Source organism: Anser cygnoides, chromosome 11 (assembly GCF_040182565.1).
Source record: "Anser cygnoides isolate HZ-2024a breed goose chromosome 11, Taihu_goose_T2T_genome, whole genome shotgun sequence".
NCBI lineage: Eukaryota > Metazoa > Chordata > Aves > Anseriformes > Anatidae > Anser > Anser cygnoides.
The window spans coordinates 15,012,197-15,027,562 of record NC_089883.1 but is presented as its reverse complement, the minus strand read 5'-3'; the positions used below and the strand labels follow the sequence as shown (position 1 = coordinate 15,027,562).

The 15,366-nt window shown below is 38.4% G+C and overlaps 1 protein-coding gene across 1 annotated transcript in view; it reads left to right on the top strand.

The window, feature by feature from the left end:
- Positions 1–15,366, top strand: part of TLN2 (talin 2) — a 228,549-nt gene that overhangs the window by 169,841 nt on the left and 43,342 nt on the right. The window contains exons 58-59 of the mRNA XM_048081274.2: positions 3,203–3,328; positions 4,315–13,575. Of these exons, the coding sequence (XP_047937231.2) occupies positions 3,203–3,328; positions 4,315–4,443 (255 nt within the window). The 3' untranslated portion in view covers positions 4,444–13,575. The remainder of the gene's footprint in view (positions 1–3,202; positions 3,329–4,314; positions 13,576–15,366) is intronic.

The following is a 15,366-nucleotide window of genomic DNA, read 5'->3' as shown; positions in this document are numbered from 1 at the left end:
GGCGGCTTTCTAGCCACTCTTCCCCTAGCCTGTAGTGTTGCATGAGCTTGCAGACTGTTAAGAAGGCTTAACTTGGTTGCACATGAGTATCCTTCTGACCTGTGCAAGATTATGTATATGTTCAATGAAGCATTTGCCAGCCGGGGATGTAGTCAGTTTCAGATTTCCTTTGTTTCTAGGTGTCAAAAGACCCCAGTTGTGAACAGAAATTTTCTGAAATGGAGAGTCATTGTCAGACCAAAAAAAAAAACACAACACAACAACAACCAGAAACCCGCAACCAGAATTGGATGCAACACCTCAACCTAAGTCCATTTTAACGTTTTTAAATGAAACTGGTTCATTTTCACATTACATATCTATTTCACATTTAGCTTGTTTGAACTGCTACTGAATTTAGCACTGTGTTATGATGGATAAAGTCTACTGTTTCCTGGAGCTTTGTTTTGAGGGTGTTCATTTAAAAACGGCTACAGCCTTTTCTGACTTCCAATCCTGCAGGCTCAGCCTGGAATGCGAGAACTATTTCAGCTCCTTTTTTTCACGCCAATATCTAGTATCTTTGGTGACAGTGGAATTTCCTCTTTTTCAATTTTTACCACAGATACTGCTAGTGGATGCTTATATATAAGCTGTCCAATATAACAACTGGCGTATAGATAGGTCTTGATAGGTCAAGTCTAGCAGAAATACATGACTGAGTAGCTGTCTGAGCAAGAGGAACTGATATTGTCATTTTTTCAACATAGAAAAATGGGTTAAGTATTTAGGAAGAAAAAATAAATGTATGAGGGGATGAAATGTGTTTGTTTCCACAGAAAGCAGTGGCATGTTAATGTTATCCCTAGGGATGAGATGGCTTTAGTGCTTTAATGTGGATTCATATGGACTGGCTTTGTCGTGGGACTGTGGGGGAGGTATCAGTAACTGCAAGATAGTTCCAACTGTAACTCAACCTTTACTTTCATATCCAAATGCCCGGATGGGTTTCAATGAATTTTAAATGCAGAACAAAGAATAGAAACAGGAACAAAATCATGTACTTGAGGCTGTATTTTCTCAGCTCTGCCAGGAAATTCAGGGTACTCAGTCACTGTAGGCAAATATTATTAAATAGCCATGGAATGTGAAAAGTTGGAAGGGAATGTGAAAAGGAGACAAGTCTAAGCATGGGTTGAAAGTGAACTTTGCCACTTTACTAAGCTTTACATTAGTCCCAAAATGAATAATGAAGGGAAAAGCAGTTTGCGCTTGGAAGTAATGTCCTTTATCATAGCAAAAACAGTGAGTTGATGTCTACCAAATATTTTTACTGGTAGATTTGCCAAATCTACCGTGGTTTTTCAGCTAGCTTTGCCCCCAGCACAAATGATTTTATATAGCTTTAATCAGTAGTTTAGGTACAGGAGTTCGAGTATATTATTTTTCTCTTTTCTAGCCCCACAAACAGCTGCAAGCTTTGGGAGAAGGTATTTGAACTGCATTTCCCATGAATGGTGGCTTGGAATGTACTGTTAGGGAATCTTTTCCAAAACTTAAGGAAATAAGTGGAAATGTTTCCATTTGCTTTGGATCAGGTCCAGACTAGGCAAAGCAAATTTCAAATGACTTGTTTTTTGGGTCATTTCAGGTGGAAAAAGAGTTAAGTTGAAAGGGAGGTGATATTTGAGATATGGAATAGGACAGAGGGGGTTTAAGAGCTGGTCCTTGTGGCTTGCCTTCCTGCTGCCTGTGTGCCTCCAGCATGTCAGTGCAGGCTGTCTTGGCCAGTGGCCTCTGTGAGAACAAGTGTTCTCAGCACATAACACCCCGGGGACATTGGGAGCCATGGAACAGAGAATGGTCTTCCTATTCTCTCTTTCTTCCTGTCACAACACTGCAAGTATCTGCCTTTTCTCTACAGTCTGTGATAACATCAATGTTGTGTGTTGATGTCGTTGACTGATCTGCTGTATGAGCAGGACTTAGTGTGAGATGTTACGCTACTGGATAAGATCAAAAGTTCATTAACCCTATGTAAACTTTTAGAGTCTTGTTGGTCAATAGATTAAGCTTTACTTACGTCTGTCCCAACCTCCTCCAGCTATAATATCATTCCATGCATCAGGAATATCTCAGTGACATGCAAATCCACTCCTGTAGCTCAAAGGTGTAAAATTTAGTTTGCAGGATAAACATCTTCCCAGTCCAGGGGTTCGAGTAAGGGAATAGGAGATTTAACCATTCACATCCTTCCCTTCATGAAGTATTCAATTACTCTTAAGAGTACTTGATACAAAGTAATGCTGTACAGGATAGCAGAAGCAAGTTTGAGTAGTGATAAAGTCACGTCAATTTGATAAGATGTTCCTTCTGGTATCTCTACTAAATTCTTCACAGGTGTTTCTCTTGCACAGGAGGTAGAAATATCTTTGGTGTTCTGTCCCATTTCGTAAAGTTTTTTCTTTGATAAAGCACTTGAAAGGTGGGTCCCCAAATGTATTTCAGTATTTGTATGTACAACTGAGTAGCACATAAATAGATAAGTCTCCCAGTCAGTCTCTCAGATTGAGTGACCTATGACACCTCTTGGCTCTAAGTCCGCAGCAGCCCAGAAGTTTCTTTTCTTGCCTCTGTTCTGACATTGATGATTAGATAGAGAGGTGGGAAGGAGGAGGATTCCAGTAAGAGCCAAATAGGAGGCGTAGGTCAAATCTTTGGTGTATCAACCAAGTTGAAATACAAAATATCAGATGCGTGCCTTATCTGGGACAAATTTTAAGAACTGCCAGTGATTTATCAAAAATCTCATTTACACCTCCATGTGCAGTACCCCTTAAACCATGGGCTACTCTTTTAGAGTCAGCTTTCCATGATTTTCACCAGTTATTAGTACAGTAGAGCAAATTCAGTGCCAGATCATATGATGCTGAGCACTATGCTAGTCAGCTGTCTGCACAGGGTATTTCCTAGTCAATGGTCTTCAAGACCTGAGTGCTCCAAAACAAGGTGCCCGCTCCACCTTTTAGCTCTAGTAAAAGAGATTGATTTTGATCAAAGCTTAGATTTTTGGAAGGATTACTTTTCTTTTCACTGGAAACAAACAAAAAAGGATGCCTTCCTGTGAAGGTAAGCAAAAATGTTTTAGTTTTGGTGCTCAGAAGAATCAATGCTACAATTATGCATTTTTGTTATTACTGAATTTCTTCTGTCTTTTCCCAAGGCCGCAGGAAATGCTGTCAAGCGAGCATCAGACAATCTTGTCAGGGCGGCTCAAAAAGCAGCATTTGGAAAAGCAGAGGATGACGACGTTGTAGTCAAAACAAAGTTTGTGGGTGGAATTGCTCAGGTTGGTACAATCACCAATAGCTAAGGTGGAGAAAAACTGTCATGGAAATGTAGCATAGCATTACAATGTTCACATGTTGTAATTCTGACTGGACAAAGCTACATAGAGATCTATGATAAATCACTTCCCTCAGTTAAGTAACCGCTGACATAACAGCAACATGAAATGCTCTAGCATGACTACACTTCTTCATTGAGTGGTTACCATAAGAGCAGTTACAGTTGTCCAATATCTTGTCAATTTTTGTCCTGATTAAATTAATGGTTCTTTTCAAACTTCTATTATGCACTTTAAATATCCCCAAGTCTTAATGGAACACCAGTTTTCTGTGTACATCATCAAAGACGAAGCGTGAGAGATAAGAACTGATGACATTTCATTACACTGACCTTACTAAATATGGTGAAATAATAACGAAGATTTCAAGGCTCTGATGTTATACCAAATTCTGGATTCACTGTTATGAATAAGAAGAAACAGCATCAACTGAGGTTACCATACTGTGGTTACATACTGTACTGTACATACCATACTGAGGTTACATACTGTAACTTGTCAATTTCTGTAGTACTGTCATTTCTCCTTTGGCATTTCAAGATGCAGGAAAATATTTTGGTTACATGCAGCAATGAGTATGCAATTCTACTGTCACACAAACAATATGTTAAGACATGGTGTTTGTCTAATTTTTGCTAATTGGACAGTGAATATTGGAAGAGCACAGCATTCTAAAATCCAACATGGATGTATGGTAAAACTGTGCTAGAAGATACTTTTTTTTCTTTTTATCCTCTATATGTAACAAGTGGGAATAAAGTACTATTCTTGATGGAATCTGGGAAACATTTGAGCAATTCCTGCTGAGGTCATTGAAACTTCTGTGGATAATGCTGGGAACCCTTTCTGTGACTGGTGCCATAGAAAAAGAAGAATGGCTTTACAGACAGTATTCTTTGCTATCCTAATTCATGCTTCTTTTTTTCTAGATCATTGCAGCCCAAGAAGAAATGCTAAAGAAGGAAAGAGAGCTGGAAGAGGCAAGGAAAAAACTAGCTCAGATCCGCCAACAGCAATACAAATTTCTACCCACAGAGCTGAGAGAAGATGAGGGTTAACCTGCTGAGATGTTCTTCTTTCCTTTTTCTCTCTTTTTTTTTTTTTTTCTTTTGAAGAAATAAGCTAAAGGGGGACAGTACAGTGAGAACTGGTCTGACAACATTCTGGTATGCCAAGCACTTATCTAAATAAACTGCTTATCATATCTTTGGATGAGCAGAGGGCAATAAACACTTGTTCTTTGTCATCTGGTCAGCTGAGGTGCATGATGATCAAATAATGGTACAGTATTAAGTTCATTCCTGTTCCTTCCTGGACTTGCATCTCAGGACAAAATGTTTTACTTTTTATTGAAGATTCTAAATCAGTATTATTGTCACTTTCCTGATGCTTGACATAGTTATTGTTCCTTGACTTGTTATAAAAACTTGTTATAAAACATTCATAGTATTAATAGGAAAACAGTCAAGAAATCATGCACGTGATAAATATCACATGAGCTGGTGGTTCTCCCCCTTACCCTTGTAATGAGAAGATCAAGTCAGAAAAAGGTATGTCTTGAGTGGGAAAGATGCACGTATGTGGGTTTGAAGAAGATGCCTGGCCTCTTTCAGTGTTATATAGCTGGTTCATCCCAAAACTGGAGGAATTCTCTCTGCACCTGTTTGCACTAGTGTTATTAGTCCTTACCTGATACCAACAAGCTTCTGCTTGTACAGTATTATGGTTCACAAAATGTGGCAATAGCCATTCTTTAGAGAGCGCAGAAAACAAAGAAATGGAAACCTTGTCACTGCCTCAATCATAGCAGGTTCATGAAGGAAGATGCTGTTCGAATTATATACCTCTAATGTGTGACTACTTTTACAGTATTATACACACATACACATGCTCTCACATTGGACTGAATAGTTAGTGTTCTGTTTTGTAATTGAAATTATCTGGTTTGTACTGTGGGATTTCTGTTAGAATGTATGTTAGTTAAAAAGGGAAATACCCAGTACAACAAAAGACTATCACAACTCTTGCTATTCTTTTAATAATTTCACTTGTAATTATTTTGTTTTGAAACCTGTGGGTGTCGTAGGAGAAAAGAATAAGTGATTTACAAGTAGACCTTTCCTGTAATGTAAATAATAAAGATCTGGACTCTAGGGAGTTTATTTTCATACTTGGTATTGATGAAAATGTACTCACCAAAGAATTGCAGAGAAGGAATAGCAGCAGTCTGAGCAGCAATCTTTGTCTTCAGCTGCAGAAAGGTACTGTATGTTCTCAATATCTCTGTTGTGACCTAAACAACAGCAACATGGGTAGAGTGAGTAAAATCTCTACCTTTTATCCTGTCAAAGAAGGAACATGAACCACAGCAACTTTAACTAGCAAAAGATAAACTGACTAACTGCAGAAACACCATCCTTCTTAACAGCAATTTCCAACATACCTACACCTCCACTCAAGCCCTCTTAATAATGTCAAGTCTACTTAGGTCAAAGGATGATGCCACTACAGTGCTTCTGAAGGCTGTGCTGTCATTTAGATACCTGTAAAGTACCTCCAACTGAGCCTATTATGTTATATGCAGACTCATCTAGTCAACATTGTTGCAGAAATATCTTGTAGACTCAGAAGTAACCCCTAGTGGTAGGTTTACCAGTTTAGATAGTGCTAACTCATTTAAGTTACTTGCATGGCATATAATTAACAGGAATTTTGTCACACTAGTGTTAAATATATAGGAAAAATGATTACAAAAATAATAAATATTAACGTGTACAAAGATTTTTTGTTGTTGTTAGTCTCTTCTCTGGTACTGAAATATTTCAGACAATAGAATTTTTGGAGAATCCATACTGATGAGAGGGGAAAAAAGGGAAATGCCAGATAGAATCATTGGTTATTGACAGATGTGCTGTGATGTGTAAGCTTTTGTGCATGCACAACCCTTATTGTCAGAGACGCAATTCTGAGTTCTGTAATATACAATTCAGCACAATTGTGGTTTTTTTCCACTCAACTTTTAAACAGTGAATTCAGTGAGTGATGTAGTTTCACAGAATCTCCATGTTAAGAATTCCTACACACGTAAAAAGCCTTCATGTAAAGTTTTAGGTAGAAAGGTATATCAGTGTTACTCTTGTAAGACCTAAATACAGACAGCTCTAAATGATAGAGATTTTCTGATGATGATGGTAGGCCAAGCTTCTCTGCAATCTCTCTCTCTTATGTTCCTATCTTTTTTTGGAAAGATTACAAGACAGATTTGTTGTTGTTCTCCTTTCAGCCTATTTTTATCCTATTATTTAATCTCATTAAAACACGAAGAAAGATGATGCTGTCCTTAGTACCTTGCCATTATTCTACCTTAGGTATATATAATAATGTTTTAATATATTTTGGTCAAAATGGTATTTGCCGGTGTGAAAGAAGCCGCAAGCCTGGTCAAGTTCAACTTTATGCAGAAATTGCATAGCTAGAAAATTTTATGAGTTCATAGGTGGAAAGAGCCTGCTCAAATTGTGTTCCAGATAAAGTTGCTTGGGAAGTCCATTTCAGCATAGTTATTTTGACACCTCTCTATTCCTGATTTAATGCTCTCTCTCATTTGACAGAAAGTATTGTTCTTTTTCTCCTCAGCTATGTGCTCCACAGAGGAACCACAGTCAGCTAAGTAACTGAATAGAACAATTCAAGGAGTATTTTTTTTTTTTTACTGTGAACTTTAGGACTTGATTTGGGAAACATTCAGAGAATATAAGCACATTCAAGGTTTTCTATTTCAATTTGTTCTTGATGTTATAATCTGCAGTACCACTGAAGTCCACATGTGAACATCTGTAGAGTTTGGAACTAGTCCATGCATTTATTTGTCATGGAAACTTGCAGCAGTAAGTGACAAGTTGGGGTAAGGGATGGAAGTTAGTTAATAGGGAGGACAGATGTTTACTTTGTGCTGTTAACTTGTGAAATGGTAAATTGGCTCTGTTGTATCTCACCCTTCTTCATGTGGATTTCACTTTAAGGAATTGTATGCAAATTAAAAGCAAAATGCCTCAAAGTTGTTTGTGTACAAATAGTCTAGTGTTGTTTTCCCTAACTGTCCAGAAAATAACTCAAATGGAACATTTTATCATGTCTTAAGTTTTTCCTTTTCTACATCAGAAGCTTCAAAGTAAGAAAAGGTTTAAAACAAAAATTGAAGGCTAGACTCTTGTTTTGTCTTTCCCTTCCCCTTTGACTTTCTGCATCTTCATTACCTAATTCCTAGTGAAGGAATGGATAATTGTTGTAGAAACTTTCTCACTCTAAATGTGTTTAGCTCATGAGCAATTTTTTGGCTCTTAATCAGACCAAACTGATAAGATATTTACCTCAGGAGTATGGCATCCATCATCATTAAATTTATCCCCCTCCACTTAGTTTTTTTAATCTATAGTTTTGGATAGTTTTTTGACTTGCACTGCAATTTTGTCCTTACATAAGTGCATAACAATTAACAATTTATCTGCCCATATTTGACATGATTCCTGGAACCTGCTTTTCAGTACTCACAGTAGTGTAAGTTAAACACATCGTAGTTGTACCTGTTAATGGAACAACACATTTCTGTGATACAAAGTTTGATGCCACATGAAGAAACTTAGGTTGTTTGAGATGCTAGTCTGTTACAGATGGCTATTTTGTTTGACCTTAGTATCTGTGGTGAAGTCTGATCAGTAAGCTCAGAGGTGACAGGTGCACAGAGTGGATCAGGCTCATGAGCTACTTTACTGTTAACGTGTGAACTCTGTCCTTGCGCACCAAGCATCATTCAGTGGAGAGCAATGTCACTAAGTGCATGCAGCACAGGGTCAAGCCACATTGGGGTATTTCCAACTAAGAAGCATCATCACAGCTTTCATCAGGATGGTCATGGGGACAGATGCACCTCCGAACTTACTCTGCTTTGGAGGACCTGGTACTGAGGCATAACAGCATTCATTTCTTCAGTAGCTGGTAGTTCCGATACTTCTGGGCAGAATGTAGTCTGTAAGCTGCTTGGTATTTGCTGTCCTTGTTTTCAGTGTAGCATCATTTTAGTATGTGTTGAAAACATCCTAGCCACAACTTTAGAGACTCTACGGAAGTTAATTTTTTGTGCTTGCCCAGTAATGCCTGAAGACTTTAAGACTAAAATGTGTTTTTTTTTTTTACGTGCTTCAATCCCTTTTGTCCTTAACGTTTTTTACAAGTTACTTTGTTTTTTTCCTTTTCCCTTTTGTTCCAAGCATTTATGAGAGCTGGTCTTTCATTCTCAATCATCCCTTAACAATATATATACCAAGTTTTCCACCGATCAGCTCTTTCTAGCATTGCTTAGGACAAATACTAATATGTTGGATTTATCCACTCTTAGTTTGGATAATGGAAGTCTTATGTATCAGATCTGATTTTGTTTCCCTACTAATTATTTCATATAAGTATATTTACTTATTTTAAAAATGGATAGTATGGGCTGGTGACTACTCGGTGTCCTGAAGTGTCCACCATGAGAGTTTATCTCAGGTGAAGTGGTTTTCTTTTCTCCTGTTACCCGTAACTGCTATGCCTATAAAGTCAAAATCTTTTTATTAAAAATGTTAGGTGGAACATGAAGTTCATAACTTCAGAACTACTGAACATGAAAATTCCCTCACAGTACAGTCAATTGCTGATTTAGCAGTCTCAGAATTGTTTTGAAGTCTGTGAAGAAGATTGCATGAAGACAGTCAGAAAAAGTTGGCTATTTCTTTAATACAGTTCTTACTTTTAAACTGCTGGATTTAATAATATCAGTTGGAATTTGCAACTCCACACAGATCAATATTCAGTACTTTCTGAGCTGTTAGTATAATCCTTTTGTTCTGAAATAATTATCTGTAGCATGTTTTGTCTACTCTGAATATGGTTCACAATCAATCTTTTTGGTGGCATTTTGTAAGGTGCAATTGATCAAGTATGAAGATTAAAACAGAGGTTTGTTCCAGTATTATAGTTGATGACCTTTTGATTCCAATTGCATTGTGTATTTTAATTTATTGAATAAAATGTTTACTTGAACATAAGTAAGCAAACTGTTGACTTGATTAAGAATAGGACTGGTTAGCCAGGAACTAAATAGATCAGTAGTGGACATATCCAGGAAAGGGTTAATATTTATATTCCCATTTAGTCACTAACTGGTCTACATTATTTTTTACATTAAAGTTTTTGTATTCTGTCAGCTCCAGAGAAATCAAATGCATTCTTTTCCTGTAACTGTATAGCAGAGGGACTAAAACAGTGATTGTGATTGGTGCCAAGAACAACCCTGTCTTTCACTGCCAATGCTTTAGACAAACATCCTGTCTTCCAGAGTTGAAATTAATCTGCAAGAATTTGTGCTCAGTGCCTTGGCTTTGCCCCATGCAAAGGCTTCTAGTAAGGCATTAGCCTCCGTTCTCCTCCAGCTTTTACTCAATGCTTCATTTTTTGTCTTTTTCTACAAGAGAAGTGACAGCTTTAGGACTTTGGCCCAAAGCTCTTGCAGGTTATTTAAATCAGCCTCTTGCTTTACCAAAGCTGCCTGCAAAATATGAAAATCCTGAGGCACTGAAGCCTTTTATTGTGACACTTTATCCATTGAACCAGTTTTGAAGTTTACTCACAAATGCCTTTAGTCATCTGCAGCTCTCATCCATGTGAGAGACATTAACAGCACCACACTAATGACTCCTGTCTGTCTGCAGTTACTTTTTGCCTTCGGCTATATAAGGATGAGAATTTTCTCATCTAAAGATCCATCTTTTGTTTTCATTTTTAACAGTAAGGGAGTTGAAATGACACTATATTTCTAAAATAGCACACTTTCTCTAGATTCAGTCTGAGGATTATATTTAGTTATACTTCTATATAAATTGTTGCCTGTACTTTAAAAAAAAAAAAAAAGGGAAAAAAGGCATATGTGGCAAAGCTGGTGTGAGACATCTAGTAGCTGCTCAAGCACGTATTAAATGCTTGTACTTGTGACAGTTTTGTATATTTTACTGGGGGGAGGAAGTTCATTGCTTTACTTAACAATTCAAAGATTACTAGATTTTAAATGTAGAGAGTTAAAGCAATACAGTCACTCTGGGAATATTTGGGTTATGATCTAAGACAGGCATATTAGGAAACAAAATGGGTTTGTTCTTCAAGCCTAGACTGAACTTTTGTCTCATGAAATCATTGGAGACTTCAGCTAAATGTTTATTTCTGTTTTTTTTTTTCTTGCAATTGTTTTTGCCTGCATCTGTTTTTGCCTGCTCACATCTACTTGTGGTTGGCTTTTCTCCCTGAAAGTCAGTATGTTTTAGTATGTGGAGCTTTAGTCACAGTTGTGTCTATCTGGGGAGGAACTAGGGCTCTTAGCTTAGAGATTTATTATCAAAATCAGAACCAATATATTTTCTGAATTAAGAACAAATCCTTCAGTGGTGTTTATTAACTGCCATTATTGACAGGACACTCAATCCCTAAATTCACAAAACTGCGTTATAGGAACAGAATTTGTCCCCTCTTTTATGGTCATGAACATGAATAATCATGTTCTTATTAATAGATTTGAAATGAGGTGGGTTCAAGCAACCCACACATTGTAGGAGTATCAGTTATGAGGAGTGTTAGGAAACAAATTGAATATATTCGTCAAACCAAGCCCAAAATTTTGCTTTATGAAATCAATAGTGATTTCAGCTAAATGTTTGAGTGCCAGCCTAAGTTTGAGCATGTTTCTTTTTGCCTTAGAAAAATTAAAGTAAATGAGAACTTCAGTATGAATGTGTTGAGATTTTACGTATTTTGCTGATCTTTTCTGCCCCAGGACTGTGTTAATGAGACATTATTTCACATACCAAAATTGTGGGGGGAAAAAGCAAACAAGTTCAAACAGAAGACCTCAAAAGAACAGCTTCATAGATCATTTCATTGCCCGTTGTGTTTGGCTTACAGTGCCATTATCATCCTGTATCATTTGGTGATAGTAAAGGCTATTTAGGGTAATTTTCTAGCCCAACCACTTCTGTGACATGTCTGTGATGCTTCCTGATCCTGTGACCCATCAATTCAAGCCACAGGCCACAGAGAATTTTCTGGTTAACGTCTTCGATTGTTCAGGAGTCATCTCTGATCTCTTCGAAATCATGTGAGTGGCTCTTTATTACATGTCCAGCTCAGTCATATTTTGGTTTGTCCAAGATCTTGGAAAGAGGCTAGATGCAAAAATTTCTCTAGGAGTTTCCTGTTCCACTGGAATATGCAGAGCATCTCCTAGACTAAATGATTTGTGAAACAACCCAGGCTGCCAGTGCACTCATTCCAGAAGAGGTCAGACTCTATTCAGATCTTCTTCACTATCGTAAAGGTAACAGCCACTAGACAGAGAACCTTCAATCTATAGTCCCTTTTCAAATGTATTTGCTAGCAGCAGAGTTCACACTGGTCCCCAAGTAGATTTATGAGTAAATTCATAATGTCAGTAGATGAAGATAAGAGGTATTCCTTTGCATTTTGTTGTTTCATGTTCTTGTTCCTCCTTGCTTAGCAGTTTGGATGGTTTCTAATGTACTAATAACCTTTTGAGTGGAGGGAGAAATATTGAATAAAGAATAAGAAGTTGCATATTACGTTCTTTGGGGGTTGTAAAGCAGGCATAGGTTAAGAAGAAGCTTTGGATTTTATAGAGAGGTCTCTATAGGTCTGGTGGGTCATCTTAATACAGTGGAATTGAGGTGCCAGCACAGCTTTGGATGTGTCCAAAGGTGTTCTGCAAATGTGGCTGAAGAGGAGCCAAACATCAGACCACAGACAAGTCTAACTTCTGTGCTGGAGAAAAGAACTTCACCATGAGCAAGAGCAAGGTGAAAGCATGAGATAACAGCTTTGCACCCTTTTATCAACACTATAAAAGATATTGCTGCATCTGTGCTGTTCTGCAAAAAGGAAACAGGATAAGGATTGGGGGGAATATACTTGGATTTTCCTGTAAAAGGTAGATGCTGACACAAATCTCAGGGCCAGGAAGTGCTGTGATACCTTTATATTCCTAGAGAAACTCTGAAAATACATAAATTGAGACAGAAAACAAAGTATTTCATGTTTTTTTTCAGATTTTTGCTTCCAAGCAGGGACTACTATCTGTAGTTGTTCCCTGCTGGTCAAAATTAACCATGGAATTCATACAGCAAATGTTGCTGTCTGCTGAGTGCTAGTGTTGTGCGATGCTGTGATGGCTTTGTTCTGGTAACAAGTTTCCCTAAGTGTTGAAGGGGTAAGTCAGACCTGCAGTGACACTATTGATGGTGAAAGGGCACTCGTTTGCTGAATTACAGGATCATGTTTAAAATAAGGTAAGCTCAGATGTTGTTTTGGTCCCTTTTGATCTTGCAGGCAAGTAGGTGGTGGCTTTTGAGACTTCCATGCATTTCTGAGAGTCAAGGCCACCTTCAAAGTTCAAACAGAAACACATGCTATAACCGAGGCCTGTTGAAAGCCATGACTTCATTTCTTGGAACTTTAACAGCTGTATAGCTCAAAGACAAATAACTCATCCCTGGCTGGTCCCTCAAATAACACAGACATCCAGAAAATGTCTGGCTTTTTTTTTTTTTTTTTTTTAGTATTTGGCATCAAATTCCTCTGATTTTGTTCCCTTCTAGACTGAGAACAGACTAATCTTAATGTTGCAGTCCTAAAGAGTAATCCTGCATCCTGTTGAAGGTTTGTTTCCACACCTGGTATACAGTCCCTGGAACTCTACTGATTTAGCAATATTTGTCCAGTCTCATGTGCAACCCATTCCATCAGCAGCGAGTTCCTGTTGTTTTATTTGTTTTTTTAAGAAAAAGACATATATTTGCTTGAAGCCCTCTTGGCAACTCTTCAGGCCAACTACTTCCACAGAGCTCCAGTAGCTCTGTAATGAAGCTAGCTCCCCCGGAACTCATTCCAGGTGCCAGTGCTGAATGCCCTGATGTTTTTTTTTCCTGCAGAAACCCTTCGGTGAATAGAAATATTGAGCTGGCAAAGCACAGCATTTCTAAGGGCGTAAATTCTGAAATCGAAGGGGAAGAAAAGTCTGCTGTGGGAGTGAAGGGGAGACATGTTTAAGCTTCAGAGTCTCATAGAGGATATGACTGCATAAAAACAGCAAGAAGGTAAGTGCAGAGTTGGGACATGCGGAGCTATTTAAATTCAGAACACTGTTACCATAAGAACAATTGGTATGTACTGGTCCTGAATAAGTTTAGGCAGGAAGAGAATTCATGGCCATGAGAGAAAGGAAGTTCTGGACTTGTCTTTAAGTATGGCTAGAGGGGAGTAGCAATCAACCTGCTTGTGACATCAAGACTGAGAAACAGGCTTATACAGTCACAAAGGATTTGGCCTTTGGGCCCTCCTGCTTTTGTCCCTTACAAATTGTCACTGAAATGTATGATGGGAACGCAGTGCTAGTTCTACAGGTTTATCAGCCTGAAATCTAAATAATTTCCTGGATCACTGTGGGCTGTGAAGACTTATCTGAGCCTTTGGGGAACTGTGTCCCAGCACAATGCTGTGCTTTCTTCAGTGTAATTCACGGTGATATGATATGCTTCTCACACATGTATCATGTGAGTGAGACACATTATGTAAGATCAGGTGCAATTTTAGCTGTACATGGCTGAAGTTAATGTTCAAGCTACTTCTGCTGACTGCTGTAATCTTAAAAGCGGTACAGACTTCAGGATACTCATTGTGCCTGCAGTCAAGCCAAACCATACACAATTGTGTCAGTGCATCCAGTTCATCTTTCTGCCATTGCAAGTACTACCCACCACAGAACATTTTCAGGTGCTTTCATCCAATTTAACTATTTTAATAGACTTTCTAATGCTTTCCTTGAGGTCTCTACAGGCTGTGCTGGGAGTTGTTTTTTCTTGTCTAGTCAACTGTAGTTGACTAAATGAAGAAGATGGAAATTACAGCGTGCAATGTCTTACAGGATCCCTCTCATGCAATCCTGAATTTTATAAGCCGCCTTTCACTTCTTCACAGTCAGGTTTATGTTGAATTCTTTGCCCTTCTCACACAACCTAGCCAACTCTTATGAGCTTTTTTTCCTGTCTTATTCTTTCATGTATGTTATTTACTGCCCCAAATCGAGCATAGTCTTGAAGATGAGGACTGGGTAGAAAGGAAGATTGAGTTACAGTCTGTAGACAGAGTGGGGTCACAGCAGAACATCTTTGCTGCTGCTGCTGCAGCAATGCTTCTGCAGCCCACTGTTTCTTACAGGGTCCACTTTCCAGCAAAGCCTGAACTGCTTTTGAAAGTTGCATTTCCTGCTACACAGAGCTCTCAACCGAAACGCAAATCAAAACAAGAGCAAATCCAGTGTGGACTCTGGCAAAGATCACCCTCTCTTCATATATAAAAGGGAAGCATTTAGCCTGACCTCATAAAAGACAGAACTTAAAGGACCATTCCACACTTTGAAATCTTGCCCTTGATGGAATGGAAACAAAATGCTGATGTGGGAATTTCAGCAGCTCATTTCACCTTCTGCTCAGCCTGCTGTACTTCCTGAGCGTGAACTGGCCATTGCGTCATCCCAAGAAAATGAAGGTTATTGGGTCACTGGCTGTCCTTGTAATTGCTCAGTAAGGAATTTCCCTAGGGTATAGACCAGTGCCCAGAATAACATTTTACAAGGTCTGGAAAATGATGCCTGCTACAAGCAGAGAGCTCTTAAAAGTTTGCAGGAGGCCTACTGTTTGGATGAGTTAGCAGCACGCACCCCTCTACAAACAACACTTAGAACAGCTGCTTATAGGAACTATGGAGAGAAATAGCTGAGGGAGAGTCTGGATGACTTTGCTAGTAGTTTAGTAATTTTCTTAATGTATGGGCCTGTCCTACATGGAGAAGAATTTGTGTCAAGGTTTTCTTGACCCTATTTGCCTCCA